We start from the raw sequence: 17,998 nt of genomic DNA, 5'->3' as shown, positions 1-17,998 counted from the left end.
TACATGAAATATGACTAATGGTTAATATATTTATCAGTCTTGGAAACTAACAAGAAACAGTACCAAAACTTCTAATGATAAACGGACATAGGACATAAGGAGGTAATACTTACGTTAGGAAATGCCCATGGATAATAAACAGGGAAAAATTTATAAGTAAAGCTTTAATTTTTCTTTTTCTTTGCATTACACAGAGAAGGTCAAGCTATTATTTTTGTCGTTGACAGTAGTGATAGGTTAAGAATGGTTGTGGCCAAAGAAGAACTCGATACTCTTCTGAATCATCCAGGTATGTGTGTGTCTTTCAGTCTGTATCTGTTCTTTGGGGTTCATTTATGTGTAATGTTTTGTTCTTTGGGCATTGCTTACACTATGTAATTATCTTTCGTTTAAAATTGTTGAATTTAAAACATATACATTATAGAGAATTTATATTTTGTGTACATCACCATATTTTTTAAATTTTGCATTGTAATGTAAATATAAAGCATTTTGCAATGTTTTTGGGGTCTCTAACATTTATTTCCTTCCTCAAAAATCAAAATGCCCTTTTTTTCTGATAACATAAATAATTTGTGCCAATAGCAAAAAAAAAAAAAAAAAAAAAAAAAAAACCAGACAGAAAAAGAAAATAAAGATCCGTGTATTTCAACACCCATTAAAATTATTTGTTACTATCTTTTCATGCATTTCTCTATGCGTATCTGAGTTTGTGTGTGTGTTTAATCACAGCATTTCTTACATATTTCTTATGGGAATTCCTTTAAAACAAATCTTTTTTATGTTAATTTCCAACTGCCAGCTCCCCATCTCCTTTCAAGATACAAGTGTTTGGGTATTCTTTTCTTTCATACTTTTATATATGTCATATTATACACACACACACATACGCATATACATATATAGAGAGACACCAAAAATGTTGGGTTGAGGGCTGTGGGGACTATCATTGTTACTTACCAAAATGGAATCATATTCTTTACACTCTTCTACATGTTTCTATTCTCAATTAACACTTGATGGATATCCTTCCAAATCAAATTATGTGTAATTATGTAGTTATTCTTTTTACTGGTGCCTAATATGGTTTACTATGAATGTACCACAGTTTATTTCATCACTCACCTGTTGATATATACTTTCCTCCCGCCCAAGCCCCCGCTACAAACAGTGCTCCAGTAAGTAGTGTGGAACTCTGCATTTCTAGCCTTCCTCATGCCAAAAAAATTTAAATAGTGCTTGTGCTAGGACTTTCAAAAAAGGATGGTGGTTTAAGAGAACTGTGGATTTGTTAGAAATGGAATGGAAATAGTATGAGGCTTTTTAATAAATGTTACTGCTTAACCACAATATCTTTGGTATTTTTAACAGATGACCTCAAGCCTGTTCAAATTTTTCGAAAAAAAAATTATCCACCCTGTACGTTTTATGTGACTTTTTCATGTTAAAAACTTAGTAGTCTTGGCTGGGCATGATGGCTCATGCCTGTGATCCCAGCACTTTGGGAGGGATTACAGGCGGGTGGATCACTTGAGGTCAGGAGTTCGAGACCAGCCTGGCCAACATGGTGATACCCCGTCTCTATTAAAAATACAAAAATTAGCCGGGCATGTGCACTTGTAATCCCATCTTCTCGGGAGGCTGAAGCAGGAGAATTGCCTGAACCTGGGAGGTGGAGGTTGCAGTGAACTGAGATAGCACCGCTGCACTCCAGCCTGGGCAACAGAGCGAGACTCCGTCTCAAAAAAACCCAAAAAAACACAAAAAACTTAGCAGTCTTGTATCTAGATTGAGAATGCATTTTTGATTATGTCTTCCTTTCATATTAATCTTTACAGTTTTATTTCTAAAAAATGTTGGAATGTTGAGCGGTAAAATGAAATAGTTCCTACAAAATATGCTTCAAACAATGGGGACTTTGGTTTCCTCAACTGAAGCCTTGTCTATGGATCTTAATGTGCTAGGTCCTTTATTTTATGGGATAGATTTCCAAGGGAGGGATTTCTCAGCTGAAGTGTATGTTCACTTTTTTAAAAAAATTGACGGCCATAAAAAAATCTTTGAATAGCAAAATGTACTGTGAACACATAAAGACAATGACAGGCAAGGGAAAATATTTGCAACTCATATAATAGCTACAGGGATATTTCTATACTACTTGTGTTTCTAAAAAATCAGAATATAAAAGCTTGATAGAAAATGGGGAAAGGACATAACAAGATAAGTCAACAAAAAAGTAAATTTAAACATCTTTTGAATATATGGAAAGATTCTTGGCCTTTCTATTACCTATGATACAGAAAATATCAAAAAGTTTCATAACACTCTTTTGGCTAGAGGAGTGGAAACACTCATTCTTATACGTGGTTGTTGAAATGTAAATTGATATAATTTTTAAGAGAAAACAGTTTGGTAATCACTGTCTATCAAAATAGAAATTTATGTCCTTTGACCCAGCAATTCCACATCTCAAATTTATCCTAAGGACATACTGGCCGGTGTACAAAATTACCTATGTACACATTTATTCATTACAGGATTGTTCATAGTTGTAAACTATGTAGCAGGTATCTGAGTTAGTTTCTGGTTAAATAAATTAATAGTACATAGTACTAAAAGAAGAAATAGTCCAGAACTATTAAAATAAGGAAGAAGCTGCTCTGTATGTACTGCTATGGGATCAGATCCTAGATATGTAAATAAATGAAAAGATAAAGGTAGAAACTGGTGAGGTTGGCCTGCTACTATTTGTATGAAAATAATATCTAATAATTATGTTTTCTAATACATAAAATATTTCTATGAAGATGCCAAGACACTGATGTTATGGGTTGCCTTTTCTACAGAGACCATTGTCCTAGGACAAAGTTAGGAAGGAGATTCTTTTACTGTATGCCATTTTGTGTCTTCTGAATTTTGAACTATTTAAATGTATTATCTATTCAAAAAAATGACAAATGTTTCCAAAATCATGACAAGGTAAAAATATCTTTTAAAAATCTAGCTTGTTACTTATTATATTGTGACTAAAAACTTAAAGAAGTTTCCAGTTTCTTTTCCTTCTACTTCTACTTGAAGTTTGCCTCCTTTCTGTTCACAATTAAAAAGGAAACAAACAAAATATTTAATGCTTTTTTGTAGGTACTTCTCTGTAATGCTTATTGAGCTCCCAGTCCCAGCTCACCCATCTTTGGGTAAAGCTCCTAACCAGAGGGCAGATGGTCTTAGGAAGTATTTTTTAAGTTTTCTTAGTGCTCAAATAACACACCTAACAGTGCGACAGTGTGTGTCTTTAAATGTTTCTGTATGTGTGATATGAAAAAAATTGATTAAAAAGCAATTTCATGGGTTTCAGTACTAAAGATTTGCTACAAAATGACCTAAAAAGCTGGAAGTGTGATGATAGTCGTATTTTCTCTTTTAGATATCAAACACCGTCGAATTCCAATCTTATTCTTTGCAAATAAAATGGATCTTAGAGATGCAGTGACATCTGTAAAAGTGTCTCAGTTGCTGTGTTTAGAGAACATCAAAGATAAACCCTGGCATATTTGGTAAAGTTTTGTATTTACTTTTCACTTTGCTTTCTGAAAAACATACAAGCTTCAGAGTTGTTTCTTCTGACCTCATTTTTTAAAAATAAGTGATCAAACATGGCGGGATATAAGCTAAGGATTTTGTTTTATAGAATTGTGGCCTTGTAGCTTTTTACAAATATGTTACTGTTAAAAATCTTTTTCAAATTTTTGTGGGGATAGGAAAATATAAACAACTCTTATAATGGAATATAACTTAAAATCTCACTTATTTACTGAACTTCAGCCACACTGATTTCCTTCTGCACATGGAGTCAGCCAAGCACAGTCCCATCTCAGAGCATATGCACTTGTGTCCCCATCCTTTGAATCATTTTCCAAAATAATTTTCCTGGTTTGCTAGAGTCACTATTACCATGTGACTGCTTTTTGTTTGTTTGTTTGTAGTCCGTCTGCCCATACAGGTGTGTTAGCTCCCTGACAGCTGGGGTTTTGTCAGTTTTCTTCACTTTAATAACCCCTACAATAGTCATAGTACCTGGTATGTAATAGGTACACGATACATATTTGTTAAAATGAATTAATGGAAATGGAAATTTTAATTTTATGTAGACATCCTAATAAGGTTGAACTCTTACGTAATTAATGTTGAAATTGTATGCATTGTTTATTTGGAAAACAGTTTCTTATTTAACTCCTTTGTGCCTTTCTACCAAAATATTTTAATAAGGATAAACAGAGATTGTACATTAGATAGTATTTTTGTGCCTACCACTACCATATTAAACTCCCTTCTACCCACCCGCCTCCCTCTCTGCTGTAAGAGGTCCTTTCCATGCCAGAGTTTCCTCCTTTTTATAAGAAGGTATCTATGGGAAAAGATTGGAAACAGAAGCAGAGAGATGCACTTCCACAAGAAGGTGAACTAGAATATGAAGCAAGGAGGTAATAGAGTTCAGAAAACAACTTTAGGAACTAGTTTTGGTGCTGAAAGAGTAATGTAAAGACCTTAGGAAAACTCTTAAAACTTTCCAGTATTCAAAGCCTCCAGCACCTCTTCCCAGGAGCTAAACCCTGCATATCCCAAGTAAAACTTTCATTACTCTAGGATCAGAAAAAAGTCAGTGTCTAATAAATGATTCTTGAGTTGGAATTTGAGGTCCTGTGGTATTTGGTAGGTAAAGAATGGTGGGATTTTGGATAAAGAAACATCTTGAGCTAGAGCCTTTATATTTCTCTAAATCATACCTAAGATGATTACTTCTAAAGTAGAATAATTTTTAATTTCTGTGTTGTATTAAGTATTGTGACTGCTTGATAGAAAGTGCACATTTAAAAACATGGATTTAATTAGTAAATAACCCTCTTTTCTACTTAAAATAATTAACCATTAAATTTTAACAGATTTATTTATTCAATTGTGACATCTCAGTATTTCTCTGTGAGAAAAAAGTAATATCCTGATGCTTATAAGGATGTAGGATGTTATAGTGCCAGTTGCTAGATTTTCTAGATAACTTATAGAAGAAAGCAAAATGTTTCTTTTAAACATGTGTATAATTGTGACTTCTCCTTAATTCAAATTGGACCTCTTCTCACTAGGTTCAAGTTAATATCTCATTTATTCGTTTTGTTCTTTATTCTTGGCAATATTTTTAAAAGCATGTATAAAATTGAAAATATATTTATCCTTTTTCTATTTTAAATACAAAAGTAATGCTCAGTGATACAGAGACAAAATATTGTCTATCTCCTGCCTTGGGTACAAGTAAATTTACTGAGCAATAAAGAGAAGATCCTAGAGAAGTATAGTCTGATAAATTAAAGAAAAATTTTATGTTTTATGTTTGACTATTGTACTAAACATATAGTCAGCTCTGATTTTCAGGGTCTGATTGCGTTATTTTTCTTCAGATGTGTTCTTTGACTCAATCCCTGGCATCATGATTGTGTGTGTGTGTGTTGTATGTGTGTGTACTTGTTTACCATCTTGTGGGGGAGACAAATAAGAAGCAACTAAATGTATAAAATGTCAGCTGGGAGGATGAGAAAAAATAAAGTATGATAAAAAGAGAAAGAATAATGGGAGTTGCTTCCTCTCTGAGACCTATTTGAAGTTAGGGAGCAATTCGTGTAAAGATTTGGAGGAATAATTGTCCAGACAGAGAGGCCAGCAAGAAAAAGCCTCTTCTTGGATGAGAATGTACCTGTTGTGTTCCAGGAGCAGCAGGAAGTCCAGGTTGGTTAGAGCAGAGCAATCTAAGGGGAACTTGTGGGAAATGAGGCCACTGAGAAATAACCAGGGGTCATATCACACAGGGCCCAGATTTTTGCTTTATTCTTCCTTATTTGAGAGGAAAGATAGAATTCAAACATTTGTTACGAAAAGATGCAGTTTTTCGTAGAATAATGACACCTACACCAGAGGGGAAGGGTTTTGTTGTATTAATTGTTTGGAACTATAGGTGTATGATGAAATTAATATATTTCTCTTTCTTGATTTAAGTGTTTCAGTTACTGATGTCTTACTCTTACACATGGATAATCAGTAATTTGCTTTGAATAGTTGTGTATTTCATGTTGTTTGTTTCTTCCTTTGTATTTTATAATAATTCTATGATAAGCCATATTCTTAGTCTAACAAGTAATTTCTGGGAGATAATTTTTATTTTGATTAGAATTAAGTTAATTCTTTTAGGTACTTCACTATACTTTTTAAAGCTATGCTTCAGCATACTAAAAGGAACCCTAATCATTCAGAAAATCTAATTGTATATATTAATTGCTATTATACAATTATATTTTGGAAATAAATGCCTAGATCAATAACTGTACCTTTGAAAAAAGATTAATACTCTAAAAATCCTCTGCATTTTATTTTAACTTATATACTTAATTATGATTATACATAAAATCTCACAATCACAATTTAAGTTTAGTCTCTCAAAAATGGAAAGACAATGGAAGCACCCTGTTTTAGGTGTTTTATCTACATACTTCAAGTGTTTAATTCTCACAATTACCATATGAGGTCAGTGGTACTATTCCGCACTTTACAGATGCTGAAACTGAGGGCAGAAGAGTTCAATGACCTGGCCAAGCTCCCTCAGCTAATAAGAAAATGATTGAGATCTACCAAGTTTCTGTTTTACTCTACCAGCTTACCAAAGCTATAATTATGAGTTTTTATCCTAAAGATATCAAATTCCATTTCAAAGGAAGGCACACCATAATATGGCTGTATTATAACCCAAGTCAAGCATTTCTAATAATGAGATGGAACCATTGGAACTGAGCAAAATAGGATAGTGGACTGTACAAAACTTTTCTACCACTGGAAAAATAATTCAAAAGTATTTGTTTTTTTAATGTCAGTGTAAGAACTAGTCCTAGGATAAAATAACTTTTCTGCAATATGGTTTTCAAAATCTGTTTATAAATTATAAACATATCTTGTTTCTGAGCACTCAGACTTTTATTTTCTGGTTTATTTTCAATTTCAGTGCTTAACCAGCTTTGCTCAGATGTATGTTATTATAATATATTAATTCTCCATATGGCAAAATTGTAATCCTTTATTCTTACAGTGTTATGATGTAATGAGATGGCTATGTTTCTATGGATTTTATTTCAGTGCTAGTGATGCCATAAAAGGAGAAGGATTGCAAGAAGGTGTAGACTGGCTTCAAGGTACATCACAAAATACTGTGTGTCTTCAGCCTTTGTTTCCTTTTTATTCATATTTTTATCTTTTCTTTATATTTTATTTTATTATATCATTGCCTTTTTTCCTCTTTCCATTTATTTCTGCTATCAGAAAAAATAATACAGTAAGTATCCAATACCTTGTTCCATTTATTTCTATAGCATATTGCTAAAGAATATTTTTACATAAAGTGTTTGAATCTTTACAGTCAATATATTTGACACATATAGAAAATAATTTAAACTATGACAACAAGTTTCTGTCAGATCTAGTAATAGAAGCACATTTAAATTTTGGGACAAATGTTAGGCCCTACTGTCAATAACTAAAAATAAGTCTGAATGACATGTTTCTTTTAAGAATCATGCTGGCCAGGCACAGTGACTCAAGCCGGTAATCCCAACACTTTGGGAGGCTGAGGCGGGTAGATCATGAGGTCAGGAGATCGAGGCCAACATGGCGAAACTCTGTCTCTACTAAAAATAGAAAAAGTAGCTGGATGTGGTGGTGCACACCTGTAATCCCAGCTACTCTGGAGGCTGAGGCAGGAGAATCATTTGAACCCAGGAGGCAAAAGTTGTAGTGAGTCAAGATTGCACCACTGTACTCCAGCCTGGCAGCAGAGCAAGAGTCCGTCTCAAGAAAAAAAAAAAAAAAAAAAAGAATCATGCTGTACTACAGATATAGCTCCATTTGTATATCACATGTATACACAACTTGTAGTACTCAAATTTAGTATTACAGATGCTGATCTTTTATTGATATTTTGTATATTTGCAGTTCTGGTTGCTATTAATCAAAATAGTTATAGATTGGTACAGGCTTACTATATTAGGTAATAAATTAACATATATCATTTACCCTAATGGTCTCTCAGCCAAAAGAATGGCTTGAAGCACACAGAGCAGTAGATAGATGTGAATGAAACCAAGCTCATAGGTTCTTATTGCAGGATCCCAATGGCCAAGTCAGAAATTGCAGTTCTGAGCATAACAACTAAAGATCATTTCTGTGGGGAATGTCTCTGCCCTGAACAAGAGTGAATAACAGGATATTATAAATTCTAGCTATAGTCTCATAGTTACAAATTCTTCTACACAAACCTTTTAATGCCAGTTGTGTCTGATTTTTTTTAAATCTTCTGCATGTTGCAAACAATAGCAGGGATATATCACATATCATGGTAGATCTAAGAGTAGCCTGCCTGCTCATACATCATAGTATTAATTTCGTTCAAAGTATGAAATGTGCATTTCATAAATATCTGTATGTGTTGTTGGTAAAATATGGTGGTTTAGTTAACTAGACAGACTATTATTGTATTTCTGTGTCTTTTATGTTTATGTAGTTATAACATCATTAAACTGCAAGGAACATTCAAGTCATATTTTACAATTAGTGACACTTAATCAGGAACCTCTCGTGGTTCTCAGAAGAACTAGCGGGATTTTTCTGTGAACCCAGCAACTTAGTTTCTTAGACTGCAGTAATGAAGTGTTCAAGGCAATGGGATGGATTTCCACCAGAAACAGGCTACAGAGGAATGTTCCAGAGAAGATACCAGGAGTATGTTTTCAGCCTCATTTCATATTTTACAGAGTGCTTACCATTGCTAACAATGAAGATACAGCATGGATGGAAACCCTACTGTCACTCATGATAATGTAATTCAGAGCACAGTATTTACTGAAAATAGGTTGATAGTCTTCTAGATTTTAAAGTGTGGTTCTCCATCCCTTCTTTTCTGGTTTTATTTTGTCATTAGCAGTTAGCCACTAGGTGTCAGTAGCAATCCAACATCACAATACCAATTGCCAAGTCTGGTCTTGATACCTAATTTTTGTTTCTTTGACTTTTCTGATCCATCATTATCTGTCTTACCGCCCAAGTTTTTGTAAGGAGGACACATTTTGGAAATACTTTTGTGTCCTTGTTTTTCCATATTACTTTATGTACCCTTTACAATTTTCTGCAAGGTAAGCAGTAGTACCTCTATTTTGTATAGAAAGCACTGACTGATAGTAAAAAAAAAAAAAAAAAAAAAAGCTTAGGCTTTTGAGTACAACAAATTTATTCTACTACTTATTAATTTACCTCTCTGTCTGTTAGCTGAAATCTCTTACCTTGTGAAGATTTTTTTAATCTGTAAAATTGAAAAATAAAATGTGTTAAATTTTGTACAGATTAAATTAGATACTGTTTAAGTACCTAGCATAAGAAAGCACCCTGTAAATATTAAGTTTACCCTTTTACCTAAACACTCTGTTTTAAAAAGGAGGAAACTAACCACAGGATAAAAGAGTGTATCATTTGGTTTCAAATAGGAGATGCTTTGGTTATATTTTCTTTCCTGCTTTCCTTCTTTCTTTCTTTCTTTCTTTCTTTCTTTCTTTCTTTCTTTCTTTCTTTCTTTCTTTCTTTCTTTCTGTCTCTCTGTCTTTCTGTCTTTCTTTTCTTTCTTTCCTTCTTTCCTTCCTTTCTTTCTTGCTTTCTTTCTTTCTCTTTCTTTGTTTCTTTCTTTTTTTGTTTTTTTTTTGATGGAGTTTCCCACTTGACACCCAGGCTGGAGTGCAGTGGTGCGATTTCGGTTTACTGCAACCTCCGCCTCTCGGGTTCAGGCAATTTTCCTGCCTCAGCCTCCCGAGTAGCTGGGATTACAGGTGCCCACCACCACGCCCAGCTAATTTTTTGTATTTTTAGTAGAGATGGGGTTTCACCATGTTGGGCAGGCTGGTCTCAAACTCCTGACCTCAGGTGATCCACCCATCGCCTCAACCTCCAAAAGTGGTGGGATTACAGGCATGAACCACCACGCCTGGCCGCTTCGGTTATATTTTCTGTGTAATAACAAATAGTTTACATTGTCATATTCCCAGCTGTCTCTAGATTTGAAAAGAGATAAAAATCTATTTTTAAAAAATAAATAGCAGTAAATATAGGAGATTAGTTTGTGTTAGCTAAAGACATTTATGTGAATGTAGCTGTGAAAGGTATTCTAAACTTATATCTTATTTTGCTTCCAGAATTCTGGAATTTCCTAGTATAATAGACATGAAGGCCTTTGGTTCATTTGGGGCTAATTTAATCTTATTATTTAGAGTTTAAGGTTGGGGCCGAGAGCAGTGGCTCATACCAGTAATCCCGGCACTTTGGGAGGCCAAGGTGGACAGATCACTTGAGGACAGGAGTTCGATACCAGTTTGGCCAACATAGTGAAACACTATTGCGACTAAAAATACAGAAAATTCATCGGGTGTGATGGTGCATGCCTATAGTCCCAGCTACTAGGGAGGCTTAGGCAGAAACTCTGGGGGTGGAGGTTGCAGTGAGCCGAGATCATGCCGCTGCACTCCAGCCTGGGTGACAGAGCAAGACTGTCTCAAAAAAATTTTTAAATAAAGTTTAAGGTTAGAAACTTCTTGGTGAAATATTAAATGGCACATGTAATGGCCTGATTCTATTGTCTTTGGAAACGGTCTCAATAATTGTGTATGTAGAACAACCCAAAGACAAGAATGCTTAAATAGACTAGGAAGTATTTTTTAAACTGCCAGAGAATAAACAGAAACTATTGCAGAACTGTAAGTTTTCTTGCCCTGAAACTTTCAAATTGGGTACTTTTAAAAAGAAATCTTCCCAAATAACTAATAAAATGTATTCATTTTATTGCTTTGTCTGCATGGAAAAAGTTACTGCTCCCAGATGTTAATATTAGACTTACAAACTATGCAGGAGTATTCCAATGAAAGAGGATTGATCAAGTACACTTAGTTTCATCTCCTCCCCAACTCTAACAGTAAAGAGACTTTAAAAAAAGATATAATATAGATGGACAAAAAGAAGGGAAGTAGTGAAAATGGCATCCAAATTTTGGAAGCTGAATATTTGATGAATGTTGAATTACTTAACAGACGTGAGAAAGCTGAATCTTAAACTACCAGTGGGGAAACTGAAAAGCAGCCTAATTTGCATTGCAAATGCAAAGCCTCAGAAATCGGTGGAAATTGAAAATAAGGATGAACGTGGGATAAAAAGAAAAGATATGATTATACATCTTCCCTTTGAGATAAAATTGAAGGTTTATTTTCTGCAGAGTCAAAGACAGTGTCTCTGGACTAGAAAACCCTAGGTGCACAACTGTCTGGTGGTGCTGAATTGAAAAATGAGGAAAAAAAGTTTTCATGCTGAATATTATAACTCTCTTCTACTTCTCCTATTTCTCCCAGAAAACAATGACAGTAAGCAGGATATAGGAAGAGTTATCTTTGGGGAATTAGACCAGCCTAAGAGCAAAGATCTAAAGGTATTAATATTGGAGATCCCAAGGAAATGGCTTGGCCAGATGTACTAAAGGAAGACCACATTTGACAAGCTCCACACATTTGCAAATTCCAATCAACTTTTTAGTGTTCACTTATACATAAGAGCAGACAGCAAAGGACGACCAGGCATTTGAGGATGAAAACATTATAAAATATGGGAATGTCCACAAACAATAAAAGTGGGTTCGAGTAAGTAGAATTTATATAGAGAGAACATTTCAAAAAACTGTTAAAGAGTATCCTCAAAGAGATTAAGAGGTGTTATTTTCATGAATAAAGGCAAGAAACTACTTGAAAAGAAAGACCAAAAAAATGAGTTCTTGGAAAATAAGAATATAATAGTATAAATGAAAAATTTAATTTTAGCCGGGCGCGATGGCTCAAGCCTGTAATCCCAGCACTTTGGGAGGCCGAGACGGGCGGATCACGAGGTCAGGAGATTGAGACCATCCTGGCTAACCCGGTGAAACCCCGTCTCTACTAAAAAATACAAAAAACTAGCCGGGCGAGGTGGCGGGCGCCTGTAGTCCCAGCTACTCGGGAGGCTGAGGCAGGAGAATGGCGTAAACCCGGGAGGCGGAGCCTGCAGTGAGCTGAGATCCGGCCACTGCACTCCAGCCCGGGCTACAGAGCATCAAAAAAAAAAAAAAATTTAATTTTAAAAAGATGATAAAATAGAGGCAAACTCCTGGAAAGTAGAGCAGAAAGACAAAGAATAGAAAATTTGAAAGGAAAGAAAGGGGTCACGTTCAGGAGGCCCAATATCCAAATAATCGGAAATTCAGAAAGAGAAAACAGAAAAAAATGGAGGATAACAAATCCTCGAACAGTATTTTCTAGAACTAAATCAATGAGTTTTCAGTTGACAGACTTCTCAAGAGCTCAATACAGCGGATAAAAATATTCCCACACCAGCAGGCATCATGACTAAAATTCAGTGCTTCAAACAGTGGAAGATTCTGCAAGCTTCCTGTGAAACAAATGAAAAGCTTCCTGAGGAAAAAAAGAATAAGAAAACAGAGTAACACCAGATTTATCAACAGCAACAACTTGGAAGCTGTAAGATAATTGGGAAATGCCTGGAAGAGTCCAAGGAGGGAATAATAGAGTTACGTACTCAGGCAGTATGAGTGTATTTTGACAGTAGAATAAAGACATCTTCAGCTATATAGCATCTCAAGAATTTACTCACTATGCGTTTTACTAAGGTATCCACTGAGAATAATATTTTTCAAAAACAGGAAAATCTTGGTACAAGCATTATCAAAAAAAAAGAAAAAGAAAAAAGAAAAGGAAATAAACCAAGAAGAGAAAATTAAGGGATCATGACACAGGAAAGCCAGCACAAGACAGTAGGGGAAGTAATCCCCAGGATATTAATGGAGACCCTGGAATGATAATGAAAGAAGATATTGTAACAAAATGACTGGGGCAGGCATAGAGAAAATGAGTATAGATTCTAGAGTTTTTTAAATAAGACTCTGAGGAAGAGTTATTCAAGAAGGCAAAGTTGATGGACTATGTAATGTACTTCATAGTAATAAAGGTTTAAACTCTGGGAGTGATGCAGTTGAATTAGAGTTAAGTACATACAACAATTAAATAGATGAGTTGGATGGGAGTGGGAAAGACAATTATTCACTCTAGAGGGATAAAATATAGAAGAGGAAAGGAAAAGTAAGTATACCACCTGTCTTAGCTGTGAATAGCATTTACATAGTCATCATATTGACAGTGACTATATTAGTGTATTAGGAGAATGGGGGTATTATAAGGGTTGCCTAGAAGCAGCATGGGAGTGTGAGAGAGCTGATGTCTCATATTACATTGAAGGAACTGATATTTGAAGAAGTAATAAAAGTATATTGTTTAGAGGTATTGTAAGTATTCATCTAAAAGGGAGTTATAAGTAGTTACCCCTGAAAGGGAGGAATGGAGATGAAGCAAAGTACTGCTGTTTTGCTTAGAAATCTCATAGAACTAGTTGACTCTATGCAAATGTACAACTTTAATAAAAATAATAACTGTAGAATGAATTGTGCTTTTAAAAAAGTAGATGTAGCTGGACCTGGTGCACACTTGTAGTCCCAACTACTAGAGAGGTTCAGGTGGGAGGACCACTTGTGCCCAGAAGTTCCAGTACAGCCTGGGCCACATAGCAAGATCCTATCTCTAAAAAATAATAATAACAAAAGCAAATGTATACATAAGCTTCCAACATGTTGTATAGATTTGACTTAGATTACTTTAGAAAATATATTTTGCCCTATAGAGATTAATAATTTTTGTTTCTTGTTATCAGATCAGATCCAGACTGTGAAGACATGAAAAGATAATAGTTGGAAACCTCTGCAATTTTCAATTCAAGGAATCTATCTAAGGCAAACAGAATACTTTACGTTTTGTAAAAGATGTTTATGCATCAAAAAATATAATTTTTCTGCTTGCATTTATGGACTCTGAATGACCTTTTTAAGAACATAGGACTTCAGGTATGCTAATTCGGCCATTAATTATTTAAAAACTGAATATTCCCTCAAAAGGGCTCCCTAAAATTATCAACTTCTTAGTGAAGGTCTACATTTGATTGTATGTAGAATGTCTAAAAGTCAGAGTTATAAGCCCATCATAATTTATGATATGTTCAGTGTATTTTATTTTTTAATTGTCTTTTTTAAAAATTGAGTTTATGACTTTGCAGTATGAATTGTGCTTGTGAAAAAGAACTTTAAATATTTACAAGGGACCATGGGTAATTAATATATATTCAATTTTTACTATGTGTCACCGTCAATAAAATGTAAAATGTAATGTACCAACTAGTGTGCTTTGTTTATGCTGAAAAGAATAATGCTCTATTAGTATGGTATTTAGTGTCATACTGTCAAGCATTTGTAAACCATCTGAGACTAAGTTAAGCTGAATTTATTTATTCAGTGTATGTTGAACATCTCTACACCAACTAGTCAGGCATAGTCCTAGGCAATGATGATACGGGGTAAATAAGACATATCCTTATCTTCAGATAACTTAAAATTCATTAAGGGATAATTTGAGAAGCTTTTCATGGATAGTATCTAATTTTATTTCATTGGCTGAATGAAAATATTGCAACTTCAGATTAAGAGGTATAAAGTAAATTAATGTTTGATTGTTCAGTAATCATAACTGACATCTTGTTTTCCCCTTTTAAATGCCTCCAATTTGCCATAGCACTTTGTTAAAATAAATTGTGACTTTTAACTTTTTCATGGACATAAACTGCTACATAAATGTTCTTTATAATTTTAGACATATCTCAGACACACGAATTATTATTTCTTACAAATTAGAGACCACATATAATTGTGAACTCTAAATAGAAACCTTCATTTTAATCACTGAGTAACAGTATATAGAGCAATGTTGTTGATCCTGATAAACATTGCATATAAAGAAAAACTGTAATATATAATATATACCATCTCAAATGTCCTTAGCTTTGAAAATAGAAGGCAAAAATAAGTAATAAAGATGTTATAGTAACTGCAGTAGTGGTATATGTTTCACAGAGATTTTAATAAAAGCATATAAAGCTACAATAAAAGTTTTATATTCCAGTTTCTCATAGTCCAGAAATACCAGTGATTTGGCATTTGGCAAATTGAAAGTTATCCAGAAAATTCCAATGGCGTAGCATCTTAGGTAGTTTACCATCTCTCTTGTACATTGTTTTAGAGGATACAAAATGAAAATCTTATTAATCTAAAGTTGCTGCAGATATGGAAAGTACATAATGATGGAAACAATGAATGTAATTTTTTAAAAAACTGATATGCTACAACTATTTTAGGATGGAGAAAGAACTGATTGAGAATTCAAATCCTCGCTCACTTATCATAAGGTAGTAATAAAATTAGTAAGAGTCACTACTATACGATCATTATATTATAAGCAGGTATTACACATACAGAATTTTCATCATTTAATCCTCCCAATAAGCCTATGTGGTAGGTGTTATTATTTCTATTTTATAGATCAGTAAACTGAGGCCTTAAAATGTTATGTAATTTGCCAAAGTTCAAAGAGCTAGTAAGTCTGGTACTAGGATTCAGTACCAAGCAGTCTGTTTAAGAGCGATGATTCGAGTATGGTAGATATTAGAAATACAGATATATCTACCAGAATAACAACTAAAATGATAGAAAAGGCTCTTTCTTGGGACAGCAACCAGGACAGGGATGGTAGAGGGAAGGTCAGAGACTAGAGACTACTCTTTGGCTTTTTTTTTGTTTTCTTTTTAAAAAAAAAAAAGCTATTAGCTCTACTCAAATTTTAAACTCTGGACATAAATGACTTTGGTAAAAGTCCTTAAAACTGTTTTAACAAATTATTTGGTATTCCACAAACTACAGTAGCTCATACCTATGCAAATATTTAGAAGAAGAAGTACCCTTTTTCTTTGTTTTCATGATCTCCAAAATCTAGTTTTTAGTCTATAAACATCCATCCCTACTCCATATTTTCATGTAAAGATTTATGTAGAAATAAGTTGGGCAACAGTGTAGTCACAGGATGCCATATAAGTGTGAATAAGCTGAGATTATTGCATTTGTATTTAGCATATTATACAATTAAAATGTATTTTATTAAAGCTGAAGCAAGTTGTTTTTCATGTCTAGACATCACTGTGTTACAGAGTTTAATTCATTAAGCTCTGTATTTGAATATAACACCTTGTAAAATGTTTGAAACTTATTCTCTTGTGTGCTTTGCATTTAAATATTTGTATATGGCCCTGTTCAGCCTGTGCTTTGTAAGTCACAAAAGGGCTGGGTTTTATATGTTTGTTTTTTATTTCTAAGCTCTCTGCGAAAAAGTTACAAATTGTCTCCTGGTTGTTTAAGATATTTTTTCTTTGTAATTTTTTATATCATGTGTGATTTTCATAAATATGTGCAGTTACTCTTGATAATACTTGTCTTAGTCATTTCAGGTTGCTATAACAAAGTACCGTAGACTGGGTGGCTTATAAACAACAGAAATTTATTTCTTACAGCTCTGGAGCTGGAAGTCTGAGATCAGATTGCCAGCATGGTTGGGTTCTGGTGAGAGCCGTCTTGGTTGCAGACTGCCATCTTCTTGTATCCTCACATGGCAAAAGGAGGGCAAGAGAACTCTCTGGAGTCTGTTTGATAAGAGCATGAATCCCATTACATCTTCACATGGCTCCTCCCAAAGACCCCACCTCCTAATATCATCACATATCATCACATAGGGGTTAGAATTTCAACACAGAAATTTTGGGAGAACACAAACATTCGGTCAGTTGCAATACTTAAGGCAAATTCATCTTGCTTATAACTCTGGTGCATTAAAATACTATTGCATCTTAACCGAGTTTGTACTTATTTTCTGCTTTCTGATTATTCCCTTTGTTCATAAAAATAAATGACTGGTATTACATGGTCACCTAAATAAATAGGTTTGTGTATGTCTGTGACTAGAAAGAAATACTATAGTGATTAAGAAATGGTTATTGTGTTTAATTGAATGTTTTAGGTTACTTAGTTATTACATTTTCATCTTTCTCCGTATGGATGCTCCTGCTCAACTTTGCCTGCCTCAGAACCTTTATGGCTCTTTCTTCCAATCACTTGATTTCAACACCAGATTTAGAAGCTTCGTCGGCATACCATGTTAAACTGCTTTTCTGGCAATTTAGAATAAACCAAGAAAGACATAAAATCCGTCTCCAAATTTTAAATCACCAAGTAATGCTAAAAGTCATCCAGGGATACTAGATACGTTGAAAATAAAACTTGATTAGAAATGTAGTAGTAATGATAAACATCTTATAGCTTTTACAGTGTGCCCACACTTCATAAGCACTTTACATATATTCATTTAATTGTCATAAGAACCTTGTGAGGTAAATATCATCTCTATATATAGATCAGGTGTCAGTAAACTGCTAACCCATTTTTGTACTGCCTTTAATGTTTATTTTACATTTTTAAAGAGTTGTTAGCCCAGGCATGGTGGCTCTTGCCTGTAATCCCAGCAGGTAATCGGCCTTTGGGAGGCCAAAGCAGGCGGATTACTAGAGGACAGGAGTTTGAGACCAGCCTGGCCAACATGGGGAAACCTCGTCTCCACTAAAAATACAAAAATTAGCCAGGTGTGGTGGCATGTGCCCGTGCTCCCAGCTACTTGGGAGGCTGAGGCATGAGAATCACTTGAACCCAAGAGGCAGAGGTTGCAGTGAGCCAAGACTGTGCTACTGTACTCCAGCCTGGGCAACAGAGTGAGACTCTGTGGGTGCAGCACACCAACATGGCACAAGTATACATATGTAACAAACCTGCACGTTGTGCACATGTACCCTAGAACTTAAAGTATGAAAAAAAAAAGGTTGTTAAAAAGGAGGAGGAGCAACAGAGAATACATGTGGC

The 17,998-nt window shown here is 34.4% G+C and overlaps 1 protein-coding gene across 6 annotated transcripts in view; it reads left to right on the top strand.

The window, feature by feature from the left end:
* LOC105477432 (ARF like GTPase 6) overlaps window positions 1-17,072 on the top strand; it is a 38,321-nt gene extending 21,249 nt beyond the window's left edge. For 2 of the 6 annotated variants that reach the window (XM_024791438.2, XM_011733916.3), the window contains 4 exons: window positions 195-289; window positions 3,425-3,554; window positions 7,171-7,226; window positions 13,867-17,072. In XM_024791438.2, the coding sequence (XP_024647206.1) occupies window positions 195-289; window positions 3,425-3,554; window positions 7,171-7,226; window positions 13,867-13,892 (307 nt within the window). In that variant the 3' untranslated portion in view covers window positions 13,893-17,072. Of the gene's footprint in view, window positions 1-194; window positions 290-3,424; window positions 3,555-7,170; window positions 7,227-11,468; window positions 12,012-13,866 lie in introns of those variants that run through there. The other 4 variants (XR_984667.3, XM_071092546.1, XM_071092545.1 and 1 more) reach the window with 4 other exon arrangements.
* The last annotated feature ends 926 nt before the right edge of the window (window positions 17,073-17,998 follow it).

The sequence above is a fragment of the Macaca nemestrina genome, chromosome 2 (assembly GCF_043159975.1).
Source record: "Macaca nemestrina isolate mMacNem1 chromosome 2, mMacNem.hap1, whole genome shotgun sequence".
Taxonomy (NCBI): Eukaryota; Metazoa; Chordata; class Mammalia; order Primates; family Cercopithecidae; genus Macaca; species Macaca nemestrina.
Note: the sequence above shows the minus strand (reverse complement) of the source record. Positions and strands in the feature narration are given on the sequence as shown.